At 48.1% G+C, this 16,940-nt stretch overlaps 1 protein-coding gene and 1 long non-coding RNA gene across 3 annotated transcripts in view; one reads left to right on the top strand and one right to left on the bottom strand.

Moving 5' to 3' along the window:
* LOC310697133 overlaps positions 1–16,940 on the bottom strand; it is a 237,521-nt gene that overhangs the window by 169,270 nt on the left and 51,311 nt on the right. The gene's annotated exons all lie outside the window — the stretch shown is intronic.
* VLDLR (very low density lipoprotein receptor) overlaps positions 8,323–16,940 on the top strand; it is a 31,820-nt gene continuing 23,202 nt past the window's right edge. The window contains exons 1-2 of one of the 2 annotated variants that reach the window (XM_083483365.1): positions 8,323–8,888; positions 14,805–14,924. In XM_083483365.1, coding sequence (XP_083339491.1) covers positions 8,813–8,888; positions 14,805–14,924 — 196 coding nt within the window. In that variant the 5' untranslated portion in view covers positions 8,323–8,812. The remainder of the gene's footprint in view (positions 8,889–14,804; positions 14,925–16,940) is intronic. The other variant, XM_083483366.1, reaches the window with a different exon arrangement.

The following is a 16,940-nucleotide window of genomic DNA, read 5'->3' as shown; positions in this document are numbered from 1 at the left end:
TCGAGTCCAACCCCCTGCCAAGCAGGAAACACCATCAGAGCACTCCTGACATATGGTTGTCAAGCCTCTGCTTAAAGACCTCCAAAGAAGGAGACTCCACCACACTCCTTGGCAGCAGTGGTACCTCATGTTACATACGCTTCAGGTTACATACGCTTCAGGTTACAGACTCCGCTAACCCAGAAATAGTGCTTCAGGTTAAGAACTTTGCTTCAAGATGAGAACAGAAATTGTTCTCTGGTGGCACGGCGGCAGCGGGAGGCCCCATTAGATAAAATGGTGCTTCAGGTTAAGAACAGTTTCAGGTTAAGAACAGACCTCCGGAACGAATTAAGTACTTAACCCGAGGTACCACTGTATTGGTAAAACTGTAGTTTGCTTCTTAACATTGGCTATCAATAACATTTTGACGCTACTGAATATGTTTGCCACCCCCAAATACTTGGCAACAAAAAAAGAGGAGAGACTCCAAAATATGTTGGGAGTCCTAGAAGATTCACAAGCAGTAACAGCTGCTATTATTAAGTCAGTTCTCATTAGGAATCCACTAATTAACCTTCTGAAAATAGAAACATTTCAGCGCAGTGGGGGGAATATGAGTCCCCAGTCATTCTAACAACAGAGAATTCCACTCCTGGGAACAAGACTGACTTCATTTTTAAAAAACTCAAGCCATCCTTGACTGAGAAAACCAATCACTCACGACTTTGAATTATTTTTTTTAAATGTTCAATGCATAACCTTTAAGCTTTGTGTACAGATATTTATATTAGTATAACTTTAAAAAGTCACTTGTAATAAGATGAAGAAGGTTTAAAATTGGATTATTAAGATTATAAGGTTTTATGGACGTGCGTGAACAAGTACTAAACAATGGAACCAAGAGGGGGAGTGGGGAGGGAAGTCAAGCAAAATTATGGTTCAAAAATTTGTTTATGATGTTTGCATTTTCTTTATGTATCGTTGTGATTGTTTTTATTTATTTATTTATTTATTTGTTGTTGTTTTTGGAAAATTAATAAAATGTTATCAGAGAGAGAGAGAGAGAGAGAGAGAGAGGAGAGAGAGAGAGAGAGAGAGAGAGAGAGAGAGAGAGAGAGAGAGAGAACCAATCACTCAGGTCTGCAAGACTGAGCAGAAGCCCAAACACAGTAGAGCAGGTCACACCATTGTGTGACAAACAGATGCAGTGGCAAAAGAGTCCCCTGGCAGAGCCATTCCACATGGGAAGATCTCCTGCCCAAATTGCTAAAGTTATGGGTGGGATATAGATGGCCGAGGGGACGGCAACCCTTAGGTCCAGCTCACAAATTGTCCAATCCGTGGCTATACCCCCATAACCAGTGAAACTCGACACCAGCCTCCACAGGTAGCACAAATCCTTTCCCTCCCATGGCGGCAAAATTTTTAGAGGAGGGAAAGAATTTGTGCTCCCTGAATCAGCTAACTCAGCATCAAATCACATCACATTGCCGCTGAGATATACAGACACTGGGAGACCAAAATTGCCAAAAACTTCAAATAAAAAAAAGTGAGTGAATGCAGCGATTTTTATTATTGTGGTAATTTTTATTATTGTATCATTTGTTACCTTAGAAAAAAGAATCAGAACGAGCTTGAATGTAGGAACACATAGCATGATTTGCTACGAAAACTACAAAGCAACTTCAAGGAGGAATGCCCATCTTGAAGGGATTGTTATTAATCAGATTATTAATCTGATTATTAATCAGATTGTCCTTCTACCTGTGTTAGAAACCAGGGTGGAAAAGCTATTTGTCACATGGCTCCTGGTGGGGGAGAAGGAAGAAGGGGAGGCAGGTAATTCACCCCCCCCCCATCTAGGAGCAAGGAACTGAAAGGGAGCTGAATAATAATAATAATAATAATAATAATAATAATAATAATAATAATATATTATTTATACCCCGCCCATCTGGCTGGGTTTCCCCAGCCACTCTGGGCGGCTTCCAACTGAATATTAAAAACAGTACAGCATTAGACATTAAAAACTTCCCTAAAGAGGGCTGCCTTCAGTTGTCTTTTAAAAGTATTGAAACAGAGCAAAGGCAGAGAGAGCTGGAGGGATAAGTGAAAGTGGGCCGACCGAAAAATCAGTTAAAGGTAAAGGGACCCCTGACCATTAGGTCCAGTCGCGGACGGCTCTGGGGTTCTGGCGCTCATCTCGCTTTATTGGCCGAGGGAGCCGGCGTACAGCTTCCGGGTCATGTGGCCAGCATGACTAAGCCGCTTCTGGAGAACCAGAGCAGCGCACGGAAATGCCATTTACCTTTCTGCTGGAGTGGTACCTATTTATCTACTTGCACTTTTATGTGCTTTCGAACTACTAGGTTGGCAGGAGCAGGGACTGAGCTCACCCCGTCGCGGGGATTCGAACCGCTGCCCTTCTGATTGGCAAGTCCTAGGCTCTGTGGTTTAACCCACAGCGCCAGCCCCGTCCCGAAAAATCAGTTGCTACAGCTTTAAAATCAGTTGCTACAGCTTTTGTAAAGCCAGGGGAGGGTGGGAACAGCCCAGGACAGGAGGACAGTCTGCTCTGTCTCCTGCAAAGTTGGCAATTCAAATAAGCATCCACTTAAACACATGAAAGAGCTTTGCAGTTTGTTTGTTTGTTTGTTTGTTTGTTTGTTTGTTTGTTTACTTATGCAAACAGTGCCAAGATGGAGTCTCTTTGGCATTTCAAAAGGCTGCAGGGGAGTAGCAAAGGGGAATGCCAAAAGCTCAAGAGTGGAGGTTTTCAGTCACAAACCTTGCAACAGGAAACCTGCACTTGGTCTCAAGGGGGCGCTCCTGAGTGGGAAAAGGTGCCTGGCGCCTGGCTAGTTCAAACACTGCCTTCTCCCACACACCTGTTGGTACCCAAACGCAACATCTTTCTCTGTTTTGTGCTGAACAAATTGTGAGAATTATTCCTTTTTTGAGGATTCGCAGGCTAATCTCAATAATCCATCCCAGAATTTGTCCAAGTACTGATAATTGGATGAAAACTCTTTTTGAATCAAAATCACCAACAACTCAAGTAGTGGCTTTGGGGCACTGCCTGCAGTCCAGAAGGTGATCCTGAATTGACACCTTGGTTTTCCTTAAGGCTTCAAATTGCACACCAAATCTTCTATCACAGAGAATAGCATATCCACAAGAGGCCTTGCATTTTTTTTGTCTCTTTAGGGCAAGGAAACTGGCAGTCATAATTAAAATTCTGTTAAGCATCTTTCCGTAGATGGATGTTCATGACAGATCCAGAAAGTTATTGATGATGCAATATTAGTCAGCTTCCAGAACATTGCCTCTGACCAGCTGATTCATCTTAGTGCTTGGCAATTTCCACATCTTCCACTGCCTGCAATATCATTTCCACTGTAAACACCCAAAAGGAAACATCAATCATTCACAATGCAAAAATATGTTCTGAAAGAAGAATTTCTGTTTCTATAGACTACAGTGGTACCTCGGGTTACATACGCTTCAGGTTATATACGCTTCAGGTTACAGACTCCGCTAACCCAGAAATAGTGCTTCAGGTTAAGAACTTTGCTTCAGGATGAGAACAGAAATTGTGCTCCGGCGGCGCAGCGGCAGCAGGAGGCCACATTAGCTAAAGTGGTGCTTCAGGTTAAGTACAGTTTCAGGTTAAGTACGGACCTCCGGAACGAATTAAGTAGTTAACCTGAGGTACCACTGTACACAGATATTTAGCCACAAGCAAACCATACAGTGGTTTTCTCCCTTTCTGAGAAGTCCTGACTGCATATCCACAAAGTGATTACAGAGAAAATCATTGGCCTAATAGACCTCGCTCCCAGCATTATTCCATAAGTTCCAGCCTCTGTCTTCTCTCCAGAGAAGGAAGTTGATTCTTTCCTAACCTGGAACAAGGAGACTCCTTTCTGGCTAGAGCCCAGAAGAGTCTTTAGATGACACGGAAGAATAAGTATTTCTCTCTCTCATCACTACAAGTGCATAGGAGAAGTGCCACAGAGAGGAAGGCTGGCAGAAAACACCTCTTTTCCTGGCAAGAGAGACTTAAGTAATGCTGGTGAGATTTCTATGCACTCCCTACCACACACACAAAACATTCTTCTGGTGTTTATGAAGGAACCTCCCAGAGTATTTCTGAATGACCTGAAAGCAGCAAAAAAGAAAGTGTGTAGACAGACCGGGAGCAATCCTACTCCTGCAACTCCATCTTTAATATGCAAGGATGGTGGTCAGCAAGATCTCCGAGGTTAGCTGGACCATATGGAGGCTCCATGTGCATCTTCCCAGGTGGGGCTCAGCCCCCCATCTTCTGCTTCCCAGCGCATCATCCACACTCACTGACCCACCAGGCAGTTTGCAGCATTACCTCCTGTGAGCTTACAGCTTTATTCCCTCTTCTATCTTGTCCATTTATCTCCCTGTTGCCTTCCTTGAATTTTTTTTTTAAAAAACTTGCTTCATGCTACGTACAATTTTATTAGCAGCATCCTCTGTATGGGATGGATGGGACGCGGGTGGCGCTGTGGGTTAAACCACAGAGCCTAGGACTTGCCAATCAGAAGGTCGGCAGTTCGAATCCCCGCGACGGGGTGAGCTCCCATTGCTCGGTCCCTGCTCCTGCCAACCTAGCAGTTCGAAAGCACGTCAAAGTGCAAGTAGATAAATAGGTACCGCTCCAGCGGGAAGGTGAACGGCATTTCCGTGCGCTGCTCTGGTTCGCCAGAAGCGGCTTAGTCCTGCTGGCCACATGACCCGGAAGCTGTACGCCGGCTCCCTTGGCCAATAAAGCGAGATGAGCGCTGCAACCCCAGAGTCGGTCATGACTGCACCTAATGGTCAGGGGTTCCTTTACCTTCACCGTTACCTGTATGGGATCCTTGCTCTGCTTCACCCGCCATGGAGCCTGCTCTTAGTGAAGACCTACAATTGCAGCCGCTGCAACTTCCAGGAAGGTGAAGAAGGGCTCTCAGTATCATTGCCCTCTGCATCTTTTCCCTTGTGCTTCTGTAAGTCTCCTCTGGAGGAGAGATGTGGGAGCCAGCTGCAAGTAATCGAGCCTGGAGAGAAGGCCCCTCCTGCTCTGAGCTGTGTCTGTAACCTAGAGGTGAGAGGGAAAACATTACTAGCTGCATTCCTTATCCTCTTTCAAAATAAAAAAATTCCTTCCTGTAGCACCTTAAAGACCAACTAAGTTAGTTCTTGGTATAAGCTTTCGTGTGCATGCACACTTCTTCAGATGCACACGAAAGCTTATACCAAGAACTAACTTAGTTGGTCTTTAAGGTGCTACAGGAAGGAATTTTTTTATTTTGACTATGGCAGACCAACACGGCTACCTATCTACTACTTATCCTCTTTCAGTTCACCTTACATCAAAACAGGTTTGGGTATATATGATAGAAATACGCAAGCTTACTGCAGTATTGGATAGAAAAACCAAGTACTTACTCAATCTGAATCTGCTTGCAATGAATAACTCCAACTAGAGACAATGACCCTTAAGAATTTTCCATTTGTTTCAGGATTGCAGATTTACCAGTTCTTAAAAAAAATATACCATTAACATAGCAAATTGTGGGGTTTCTCAGCCTGCTTTATTCTACTTCCTTCCTGTTGCCTGGCTGGTAACATTCACCAGGCCTATGAAGAATAGCTGTTACCTCTATTTTGAAAATTGGAATGGAAAAAAAAAATCTATGGTAAATTTTAAATTGGGTACAGTGGTGTCTCGGGTTAAGTACTTAATTCATTCCGGAGGTCCGTACTTAACCTGAAACTGTTCTTAACCTGAAGCACCACTTTAGCTAATGGGGCCTCCTGCTCCTGCCGCGCCACTGGAGCATGATTTCTGTTCTCATCCTGAAGCAAAGTTCTTAACCTGAAGCACTATTTCTGGGTTAACGGAGTCTGTAACCTGAAGCGTTTGTAACCTGAAGCGTATGTAACCCGAGGTACCACTGTATTGGAGAATAGTGTAAATGTTTTACATACTCTGACTTCTCCTTAGTTTTTCTAAGACTACTGTCAAAGGGGGAAACTATAAATTTTATTAGTAAAACAAATAGTGCTGTTTGTACCATAATCCTAATATATTGGCCAAAATGCATAGAGTTACTTTCTGTGTGCTTATGAGCTTCCGCATACTCCCCTCCCACACCATGGAACTTTTTCCTTATTTGAGCAACAGACCCCTAAAGTTCCCTTAATTTCAGACATTGTTTGAGCTGAGGACTCAGGACGCAGGAATGTTGCTGAAGTTAAGCAGGTCTGGGCCTGGTCAGCATTTGGATGGGAGACCACTTTAGAAGCCCACTTTGAATTTTATGGTGAAAGAAAGGCAGAATAAAAGTGCAGGGAATAAATAAAATTAATCCATTTGTGGCTCACAAGCCCCCCAACTCCAAGACTGTGCCGTACTAATAGCTGTGGAGTTATGTGGAAGTAAAAGGTGCTTCACGCATCATGTTGGGAGCAGATGCCCTGCTGTTGCAGTGATGCTTCTGGTAATAAAGAGGTAACCTGCCAGGAGAGCTAGGTATCCCTTAACAGGCATATTGGGGAACAGCAGCCAATCAGCTTCCTCGATTCTTTAAGGAAGCACATCATCTGCCTTCCATTTAGCCAATATGCATTTATTGCATGAAAAAGAGGCTCCAGTGCCAGCGTAGCTCTAAGCAAAGACTGCTGCGTAAAATGCCCATCAGTCTTGTGCCGCGGAAGTTAGTGGGGCTTCTTTCCACATTACATGTTTGAGGATAAGCTGTTTATTGCAACATCTGTGCATCAAAATAAGTGCAACCCTTTATTAAGGTCACTATCAGATCCTCGGAGGACGCGGGTGGCGTTGTGGGTTAAACCACAGAGCCTAGGACTTGCTGATCAGGTGGTTCAAATCCCCGCAACATTGTGAGCTCCTGTTGTTCGGTCCCAGCTCCTGCCAACCTAGCAGTTTGAAAGCATGTCAAAGTGCAAGTAGATAAATAGGTACCGCTCTGGCAGGAAGGTAAACGGCGTTTCCGTGCGCTGCTCTGGTTCGCCAGAAGCGGCTTAATCATGCTGGCCACATGACCCGGAAGCTGTACGCCGGTTCCCTTGGCCAATAAAGCAAGATGAGCGCCGCAACCTCAGAGTCGGTCACGACTGGACCTAATGGTCAGGGGTCCCTTTACCTTTACCTTATCAGATCCTGCATTTCCATGGGTTGTAAAGATGGCTGGGCTATCATTCACTTTGCATTCAGAAGGTTGACAGCTGCATGTTGGGCAAAAATTCAATGAGCGCTGCATTTGAATGCATGGATGTGCAGTGTAATGCAAAGAGCTGCACCTGTTATATTCCTGCCTGCTCTGCAGCAGTTAAAAGACACAAGAGGAAGCCTGCCAAGGGAGGGGAGAGATGATTTGAAACCCTCTGTCATATGAGAGCAGCCACTTGGAGCCGGGACTGAACTCTGGTTGTTCATTGGAGGTGAGTGCTTTAAATAATGGAGATTGGAATCATCAATAAGTGACACTTCCAAATATTACTTCTGGAATATCACAGACTGCTCAAAGCAAAGCAGAGCAATCCTATACATATCTACTCCTAAGTAAATCCCACTGAATTCAGTGCGACTTCTTTCAGTAAAGTGAGTATGGGAGCTTTAAGAGTCTCATTCGAAGGCTGCAATCCTACAGCCACTTACTCAGCAATGGGACTTACTTCCGAGTAGACATGGTTAGGATCCCCATATCTGGGCCATGCATTTATTAGGACCAACCGAAGGGCAGGGGTCCCTTTGGTTCCGTCCCCCCAAAAGTAACTTCAAAGCAATCCGTTCCAATCTCTTGCGGCCCCTCTCTGATTCCTTACACACGCACGTGCACACGCGCATAAACACGAATTTATTCCCCCGTCTGTTTGGCCACCGAGGGCTCGGTCGGTGGAGCGTGAGCCTCTTCCCCTCCGGGTGGTGGGTTCGAGCCCCATGTGGAGCAAAAGGTTCCCGTATTGCAAGAGGGTGGACTAGATGAACCACGAGGTCTCCTCCAAGCCTAGGATTCATGGGGTCTTTGCTACACCTTTTCAAAACACCTGCCTGTGGAGAGGGTTCCTAACTTGGCAGAGAGAGAGAGAGAAAGAAGACTTGAAACACAGGACGAAACTGTATCACACTGAAATGTGGGACAATCCTGCCTTTCCGCGCGTGGATCTCCTCCTGCCACCCCCGCCGGGCAAGGCGCAACTTACTGCGCGGAGGTGCGGGGCGCGCGCGGCTCCTCTGTGCGCAGGCGGCGGCGCGGGCGCCCAAGAGCCTCCCTTGCGCGCCTGCTCGCTCCTTCGCAGCTGGGCGGCGCGCGCGCGGGATCGCGGCTGCGCGCGTCGGGCGCGCGCCCGGCGCAGCTGCGGCGCCAGGTTGGGCGCATCAGGAAATCAGGGCAGCGACGGCGCTGGCGATTGGAGGCGCGGGCAGGAGCCCCGCAGACGCCGCCCAGCCAGGCGCCCGCACGCGGCCGCGGAGGCAGCGCGGCGCCTCTATAAGAGCGCCCGGAGACGCGCAGCCCGCCCTCCCCGCCTGCTCGCCCCGTCAACCTCGCCCGCGCCGCCGGACGCGGGTGCGCGCAAGCCAGGGGGCCTCCCGGAGACGCGCCTCGTCCGTCCTTGCGCCGCCTGCCTGGTCCGGGAGTCTGCCGGCTCCGCTTTCCAAAAAGGAGCCGCGCGGGTGGAAAGAAGGACGGACTCGGTCGTTGCCGCCGCCGCCGCTGCTTCTTGCCTGTCCGCCGCTCCCGTGCCTGCTTTGGCTCCGCGGAGCTGCGCGAGGAAGCGCCGCACGATGGGCGCGCTGCCCGGCTGGGCTCTTGTCTGGCTGCCTCTGCTGCTGGCCTCGGCTCGCCTGCCCGCGGCGCGCGGTGAGTAGCCGGCAGCTAGACGGGGTGCGGGGCCTTTTCCACGCGGGTGCGGGGAAGCGCCGTGGGCGGAGGAGCCGGAGGAGGCACCGCGCGCCGGGAAGAGGCTTGGGGGTTCCCGTGGGCGAGGAAGGGGTGCGTCTAGGTGGGCGCTCCCTCCTCCAGGTGGTCTCCGGATGGAATAAGGTCCCCCCCTCGGAAAAGCATCCCGAGAAACGCAGCCCGACGCGCCGGAGCAGGCGCAGCCGCGGGCTGCTTCTGGGCACCCGAGGGGGGGGGCGTCGCTTCGTGGGGGGCGTCGAGGGAAGCCCTGGCGAGGGATGGACGGGATCCCCTTTCCGTGCCACGGCCGAAGAAGCCGGCAGGCCTCGGGAGGAGGGGGGCAGGCAGAGGCTCTTTGTTTCCAGGGCTGCTGCTGCCGCCTCCACTCCGCCGGTGAAGAGATCACCTGGGATCTTTCCCCCATTTCGCCCTGGGAGGAGATTTCCATGGCAGAGCTAGCGAGCAGCTGGCTTCCCTCTTGCTGCTCCCCTGTTGCTTGCAGAGTCCATCCCAGGCGCGTTTTACCCATTTCAAGACCCCGCTTTCAGATTCTCTGAAAGGCTCTCCAAACTCCATAGTCCAACTAATTGCTCTGGCAGGATCAGGTGAACTGTTTGGTGGTCCGGAGCTCCGTCCGTAAGATACCGGAATGGGACTCGAATGAAACAGGGGGACTTGGGGGGGGGGTGAAGCTTCTTGGAGTGCCGCCTTGCTCGTGGCCTGTGAACAAACCCCGTGTTTTCTGCGCAATTTGGGCTGACATTTGGGTCTCCTCTGGTGACAACTGCTCTCTGCTCTTCGAGCAGTGGCTCTGCAAAGGTTTATAAGTAACACCTGGGACAGAAGCGTTTGTTTGAGTAGTTAAACTATGAACCAGCCGCTCCCTAAAATGACACTTTTTCAAAATTTGCTTTGCTAACCTGAAGTGTGTGTGGCTTGAAGATAAACGGGGAGCAACTGGAGAATTAAATGAGACTTTGAGTAACAGCTTCGAGAAGAGCCGCACCAGACAACTCCAATGAAGGCCATTGGTGTTAAAGGGAAATCTTGAAATTACTTGATGCTGATGGCTATCCTGTTTAAGTAGGCCAGAATAGGCTATAACTGGCCCTTCTAGGCCAGAAAGGTGCAGCAGTGAATTCAAACTGCAAGGAAGGAGATTCTAAGTACTGTATTAGGAAGTTTTCTGACCATAAGAGCTGTTTCGCAGTGGAACAAACTCCCTTTGGAAATGGTGGACTTTCTAAGCAGAGGTTGGATGTCTGTCTGTCAGGGATGCTTTGAGATTCCTGCACTGCACAGGGTTGGACTAGATGTCCCTCAGGGTCCCTTCCCGCTCCATTATTATATTTGTATAAGGCCCTAAACCCGCAGTTCGCAGTTCTACGATTCTAAGTACTGCCGTACTATTACAGACATCTGAAGGCAGCCCTGTTTGGAGAAGTTTTTAATGGCTGATGTTTAATTGTGTTTTTAATATTTTGGTGGGAGCCGCCCAGAGTGGCTGGAGCAACCGAGTCAGATGGACAGCACATTAATAATAATAATAATAATAATAATAATAATAATAATAATAATAATAATTAATAATAATAAAACAATTAATTATGCTGTAGGGCTGAGCAGGGCACCAGCAGACAAAATCTGCCACGACCCCAAACCTAAATTCTAAATTTCTGCTAATGAAAACTGTAGTTGAGAGAAGTTCGCCTGAACTTTATGGCTGCTACTGTTGCAGTTGGCCATATTTGCTACAGTATTTTAACTGTCTTTTCCTTACTTGTTTCATTTGCTTGGTCTTTGCCTCTTAATCCCATAAAGGTGAGAGTCTAATAGTTGTCGCAAAGACTCAAAAAGTGACTGGATACCTGAAGTCTTCAGAAGTACTTTGTGTAGTAGTTAAAATGTGTGCTGTAAACTCTAAACTTGGTATAATAAGGACCTTCTTGTCCTAAGGATCTCCTTGCAGCTGGTCCTCCTAAAGGGGCATGGCTAAGGCTTTCTTGGTTAAGGGCCACATTGTTAAAACCAGTCTTGGGGGCTACACTCTTGAGAACACCTATAGATGCACAGTCCCATTTTACTAATTCAGGGTGAAGTCTTAGAGAGAAAGCTATGGCTGGGGAGGGTTGTCCGGGCAGGGAGGGGGCTGTTAGCTATCCCTGGTGGGGCAGGGATACCAGCCATTCAGATACCGCAACACTGGCACTTCAATAAATCCTGCTTGATTTGGGCACGTGCCAACTTTTAGAAGAGGTCCTCCCCTGGGAATATAAATATAGTCCCTGAAACTTTATTTTAGATATTTGTGCAAAGAACAAACCAACCTCAAAGCCAACTACTTTGAGATTCTAATTCACGAGGCCTTAAATGTGTTGGCTCTCTATTAAACTGGGTCACCGGCTAATGCATTCTCCAATCAGGTGGTGAATGCTTGTCACTTCTATGTAGTTCAATTTAGCTTTGGCCTACTACCAGGCTGAGGGACGCGGGTGGCGCTGTGCGTTAAACCACAGAGCCTAGGACTTGCTGATCAGAAGGTCGGCAGTTTGAATCCTGCGACAGGGTGAGCTCCCATTGTTCGGTCCCAGCTCCTGCCTACCTAGCAGTTCGAAAGCACATCAAAGTACAAGTAGATAAATAGGTACCACTCCAGCAGGAAGGTAAACGACGTTTCTGTGCGCTGCTCTGGTTCGCCAGAAGCGGCTTAGTCATGCTGGCCACATGACCCGGAAGCTGTACGCCGGCTCCCTCAGCCAATAAAGTGAGATGAGCGCCGCAACCCCAGAGTCGGTCATGACTGGAGACCTAATGGTCAGGGGTCCCTTTACCTTTACTTACCAGGCTAGTTCATCAACCATCCAAATAGGAAGATGCAGTTGGTGGTGGTAATGTCTTTAAAAGTTTGTCATGCCCGAGGCTGTCCTAAAACCTAAGGATTTATAGCTGGGACCCTGCACATATCACCCCTTTCCCAAGTCTTCACTTCTCGGTATCTAATCAGGAAATGCCACTTCCAGCCAGAAGTTTATTTCTGAGCACTGACTGTACATTATACTGGCGAGCTCTGCTAGGAGGAGTTGACTTAGATCACCACTTGCTGTTTTAGTGAGGACTAAAATAAATGCTCTCTACTAACCTTCAGGTGGCAAAAGTAAACATGGAAATGATGCAACAAATTAAGAAGAGTCTTGCATCATGCTGCACTTCCTTGGCCTTTACAATGCCTGGATCATGTTTCACTGTGCTTCTAGACAGATGAGCCTGACTAGAGCCTGCGCAGAAGAGAATTTATTCTTGTCCTTCAGATCGGCTTGGGAGTACGTGCTGGGAGGAGGAGCACAATTCCTCGCTTCTGGAAGTAATAAGTTCAAAAACTGGAATACAGTACTAGATAAAAGTCAGCTATTCTGATTCTTTTGCATGCCAGGCAGCACTTTCCTTACTGCAGTTTTACTTGCAAAAGGAAGCTATTCCACTTTGTGGAAAGTGAGACCTGCTGATGTGTTGTTGTAATAATAATAATAAATAGTAATAATAATGCTGCAATATTTATACACCACCCATCTGGCTAGGTTGCACCAGTCACTCGGGGCAGCTTCCAAAAAAATAAAAAATATAATAAAACATTAAAACTTTCCTATGCAGGACTGCCTTCACATGTCTTATTTATCTCCTTGATGGGAGGGCAAGGGCCACTACCGAGAAGGCCCTCCGCCTGGTTCCCTGTAACTTTGCTTCTCACAGTGAGGGAACCACCAGAAGACCCTTGGCACGGGACCTATGTGTCTGGGCTGAGCAATGGGGGTGGAGACACTCCTTCAGGTATACTGGGCCAAGGCCGTTTAGGGCTTTAAAGCACAACACTTTGAATTGTGCTCAAAAATGTACTGGGAGCCAGGGAAGATCCGTTTACCTTCTCGCCAGAGTGGTACCTATTTATCTACTTGCATTTTGAGGTGCTTTCGACGTGCTAGGTTGGCAGGAGCTGGGACCGAACAATGGGAGCTCACCCCCGTCATGGGGATTCAAACCGCCGACCTTCTGATCGGCAAGCCCAAGAGGCTCAGTGGCTTAGACCACAGCGCCACCCGCATCTCATAATAAATATATTTTACATAATAAAAATGGTATCTGCAAGTGCTGAAATTCCACTTAGCCTTCAGGGGGGTGATGAACATCTTCCTAGAATTAGTTGATCCTATGAACTTTGAGTTGAGACCCCAAAGGAACTTAACAAAGACATCTCAGAGCATAGCAAGATAACTAACTTAAGGAGCATAAGTTTTGGCACATGGCACTCAGTCTGCTTCTTCCATGGTGATTTATATGGCGTGTGTCTGCACATAGGAATCCAGGAGGCTGATCTGGCACACCTAACCTCTGATAAAAGTCGCTTCACAAGTAAAAATTCCTGGTAGTGTTCACATTCTGTATACTCTTCTGTATGTTTGTGTAGTATACATGTTGTTTTATTTTAGGCTTTATTTTAGCATTTTGGAACTAAAAAATCTTCCTTAAAGAAACCCCAAGTATGATATTACTTGCCCTCCTCCAGTCTTGAACTGCTCTTGAACTCTGTCTACATGTCTTCTCTGATGTCAGTCTGTTCTCAACCACCCCACTCTTCGAATGCATGCTTGCAAAGTCTTTTCAGGGTGACTCATTTCTTAATACTGGCCATTGCTCCCTGTTTTGTCGACTCAGAATTTGCTCAGCTACATAGTGTGTGCCTTATCTTCTCTTAGATGAAACTATCTGCCCAGGCGGTGTTATAATCTATGTTCAGTGCTTGGTGGTTTGGCAAAAGTATAGGCTCCCCAAATATTCAGTGGGACTTTCTCCCAAGATGACAGCAAAACTTGCATCAGTGATAGAACTGTGCATCTCAGCATCTCCTTGACGCATCTATTGTCACCTGAAACCTGAACAACTGAGCTAGGCCATATTAACTTGTTCAAGATGCATGTATATGTACAGTATCTTGGTCTTTTAAGTGGCTCAGTATACAGTGGTACCTCAGGTTAAGTACTTAATTCATTCTGGAGGTCTGTTCTTAACCTGAAGCACCACTTTAGCTAATGGGGCCTCCTGCTGCTGTCGTGCCGCCGGAGCACAACTTCTGTTCTTATCCTGAAGCAAAGTTCTTAACCCGAGGTAATATTTCTGGGTTAGCGGAATCTGTAACCTGAAGTGTATGTAACCTGAAGCGTATGTAACCCGAGGTACCACTGTAGTTATAATGCTCTATTAAAAAAAGTAAAATAGCCTGACTTTCATGGACTAGAAAGCCATATTAATACTCTTTCAGGTTGTGATTGAGAGTGATATTCCATGGCAAGATCATTACCCATGGGGTCTACTTGCTGCTAAAGTGGACCTGTGGTTTAAGGGCTCCCCTTGTAGCTACAGGTGACATGGGATTCTGTGCAAATGGGAGAGCTGTCCAGTGGAAGGAGGGACTGAATCTACCAGTCCTCTTTTGCCAGCTTTCCTGCTAAAAGACCATTTTAAAACTAGCCTCTTAGGAGACTGGTAAGTATTGCAGGCTAGCAATATTTGTGGCCTTACTTTACTAACATGGCTGGTTGTTAATCTCTTTTTGCTGAGCACAGAATAAATCAAAGCTAGTTGCTAGTCATATCCCAGAAGAGTGATAGGACTTGAGCTGTGTGAATTAAGGAGTTTGTACGTTGGAGATCATGGGATCCTCCCTATGCCATGTTTAGAAGGAGCATCCTGTGACATCTGAACAGAGGACAATGCCAAACGCTGACACTAAAAGCAAAGAAGCCTCGTCCCTGTGAAAGAATGCATTGGATTGGTTAACTATGAATTACTGCTTCTGCATCTAACAGGCTTGTTTCTTAATTCAAGGTACAAGAGTGACTTGTGACGACTCTCAGTTCCAGTGTCACAACGGCCGCTGCATAACGCTGCTATGGAGATGTGACGGAGATCCAGACTGCACCGATGGCAGTGATGAACTGTCCTGTGGTAAGGAAGGTCTTGCATGGCCACTGAGCCCGTAGTTGAGTAGCAAAGTAGCTCAGCAGGTCCTTTGGCCTGCCTCTGACATGCTTTGAGCTTGGGTAGCTGGCAGCAAACCATGAAGAGCAAAATGACTGCAGTTAGAGGTTCACGTCAGGCTTATCAAAGCATGCATCCCTATCAAGGGAGTCAGTTCTTTGGTTGCATGTGGGGTGGGCCACTGGTTTTGACTAAGGCAATTGGGCAATTACTTTTTTCCTCCCCCCCCCTTCTTTGTTGATAACATTTTATTGATTTTCCAAAAATAACAAAATGGGGGAACGGGACAGAGGAAAAAATCATAACCAAATTAAAGCATAATTTTTGGTTGACTTCCCTCCACTCCCCCTCTTGGTTCCCCTGTGGTGAGTGCCTGAGGGCCCTGCTCTTGCCACTTACCACCTGGCTTGGGGCGGGGCCTGGGGCCTCACAAGGACTGCTCTGCTGCCCAGGAAGACTCCCCTGTGGTGAGTCCCTGAGGGCCCTGCTCTTGCCACTTACCATCTGGCTTGGGGCGGGGCCTGGGGCCTCACAAGGACTGCTCTGCTGCCCAGGAAGACTCCCCTGTGGTGAGTGCCTGAGGGCCCTGCTCTTGCCACTTACCATCTGGCTTGGGGCGGGGCCTGGGGCCTCACAAGGACTGCTCTGCTGCCCAGGAAGACTCCCCTGTGGTGAGTGCCTGAGGGCCCTGCTCTTGCCACTTACCATCTGGCTTGGGGCAGGGCCTGGGGCCTCACAAGGACTGCTCTGCTGCCCAGGAAGACTTTCCTGCGTGAGTGCCTGAGGGCCCTGCTCTTGCCACTTACCATCTGGCTTGGGGCGGGGCCTGGGGCCTCATAAGGACTGCTCTGCTGCCCAGGAAGACTCTCCTGCGTGAGTGCCTGAGGGCCCTGCTCCTTCTTGCCACTTACCATCTGGCTTGGGGCAGGGCCTGGGGCCTCACAAGGACTGCTCTGCTGCCCAGGAAGACTCTCCTGTGTGAGTGCCTGAGGGCCCTGCTCCTTCTTGCCACTTACCACCTGGCCTAGGGAGGGTCTGACAGGCCTCACAAGGACTGCTCCTGCCACTTACTATCTGGCCCAGGGTGGGGCCTCACAAGGATGGTTGTTGCCATTGATGCTGCTACTGCCCAGGAGGACCCGGAGGAGTGCAGAGCTCTTTTTAACATGTTTTGTTTTGTTTTTGTTTTTTAATATTTCCCTTTCCCTTTCGATTCTAAATATGGGGGATGGATGGATGTTTGGGTGGGCGGGGGAATTTGTTAGATTTTGATGAATTTGTAATTTTTGCAGTTTTTGTTTGTATTGTTTTATTGTTTTCTGGGTTGTTTTTGTTTTCTGTTTTTATTGTTTTAAGGTTTTATTGCTCTAGGCTGCGAAAGAATAATATTAATTGCCATCAATGGAGGCCACTATGAGGCCTGGGATTGCTACCGTGGAGGGGCGAGGGAGGTATGGCGGTGGGGGCAGATGTTACAGGCGAAGGGGATCGAGATATGGATACGCTCGTACCCTTTCCAATCTGCGCCCCATCCCGAGGGACGAGGGTAGGGTGAGCAAGGATTACTCACCTCCGTCACTGGTGCTGTGCAATGCCAGGTCTATAGGCAATAAAACCGCCACCCTGCGAGATTTCTTTATCTCGCAGGGGGTCGACCTGGCTTGTGTGACGGAGACCTGGGTGCGCGAAGGGGCAACAGTTACCTTACGAGAGATGGCGCCCCCGGGTTTCTCTGTCCTCCACCAGTCGCGGACTGTGGGCCGGGGGGGAGGGGTGGCATTATTAATCCGGGAAGATTGTCCTTTCAGGGCTCTACCATCGCCATCGATCCCCGGCATTGAATGTGTTGGCCTAGTGTGGGGCTCCGAGAAGAGCTTGGCTGTCTGGCTGGTGTACCGGCCACCTAGCGCACCAGCAGCCACCCTGTCAGGCCTATTGGAGGCGGTGGCCGGCTGGGCCTTGGAGTTCCCTAACCTATTGGTA

The sequence above is a fragment of the Podarcis liolepis genome (genome assembly GCF_965112155.1).
Source record: "Podarcis liolepis genome assembly, chromosome: 17".
In the NCBI taxonomy this organism is placed as follows: domain Eukaryota; kingdom Metazoa; phylum Chordata; class Lepidosauria; order Squamata; family Lacertidae; genus Podarcis; species Podarcis liolepis.
Note: the sequence above shows the minus strand (reverse complement) of the source record. Positions and strands in the feature narration are given on the sequence as shown.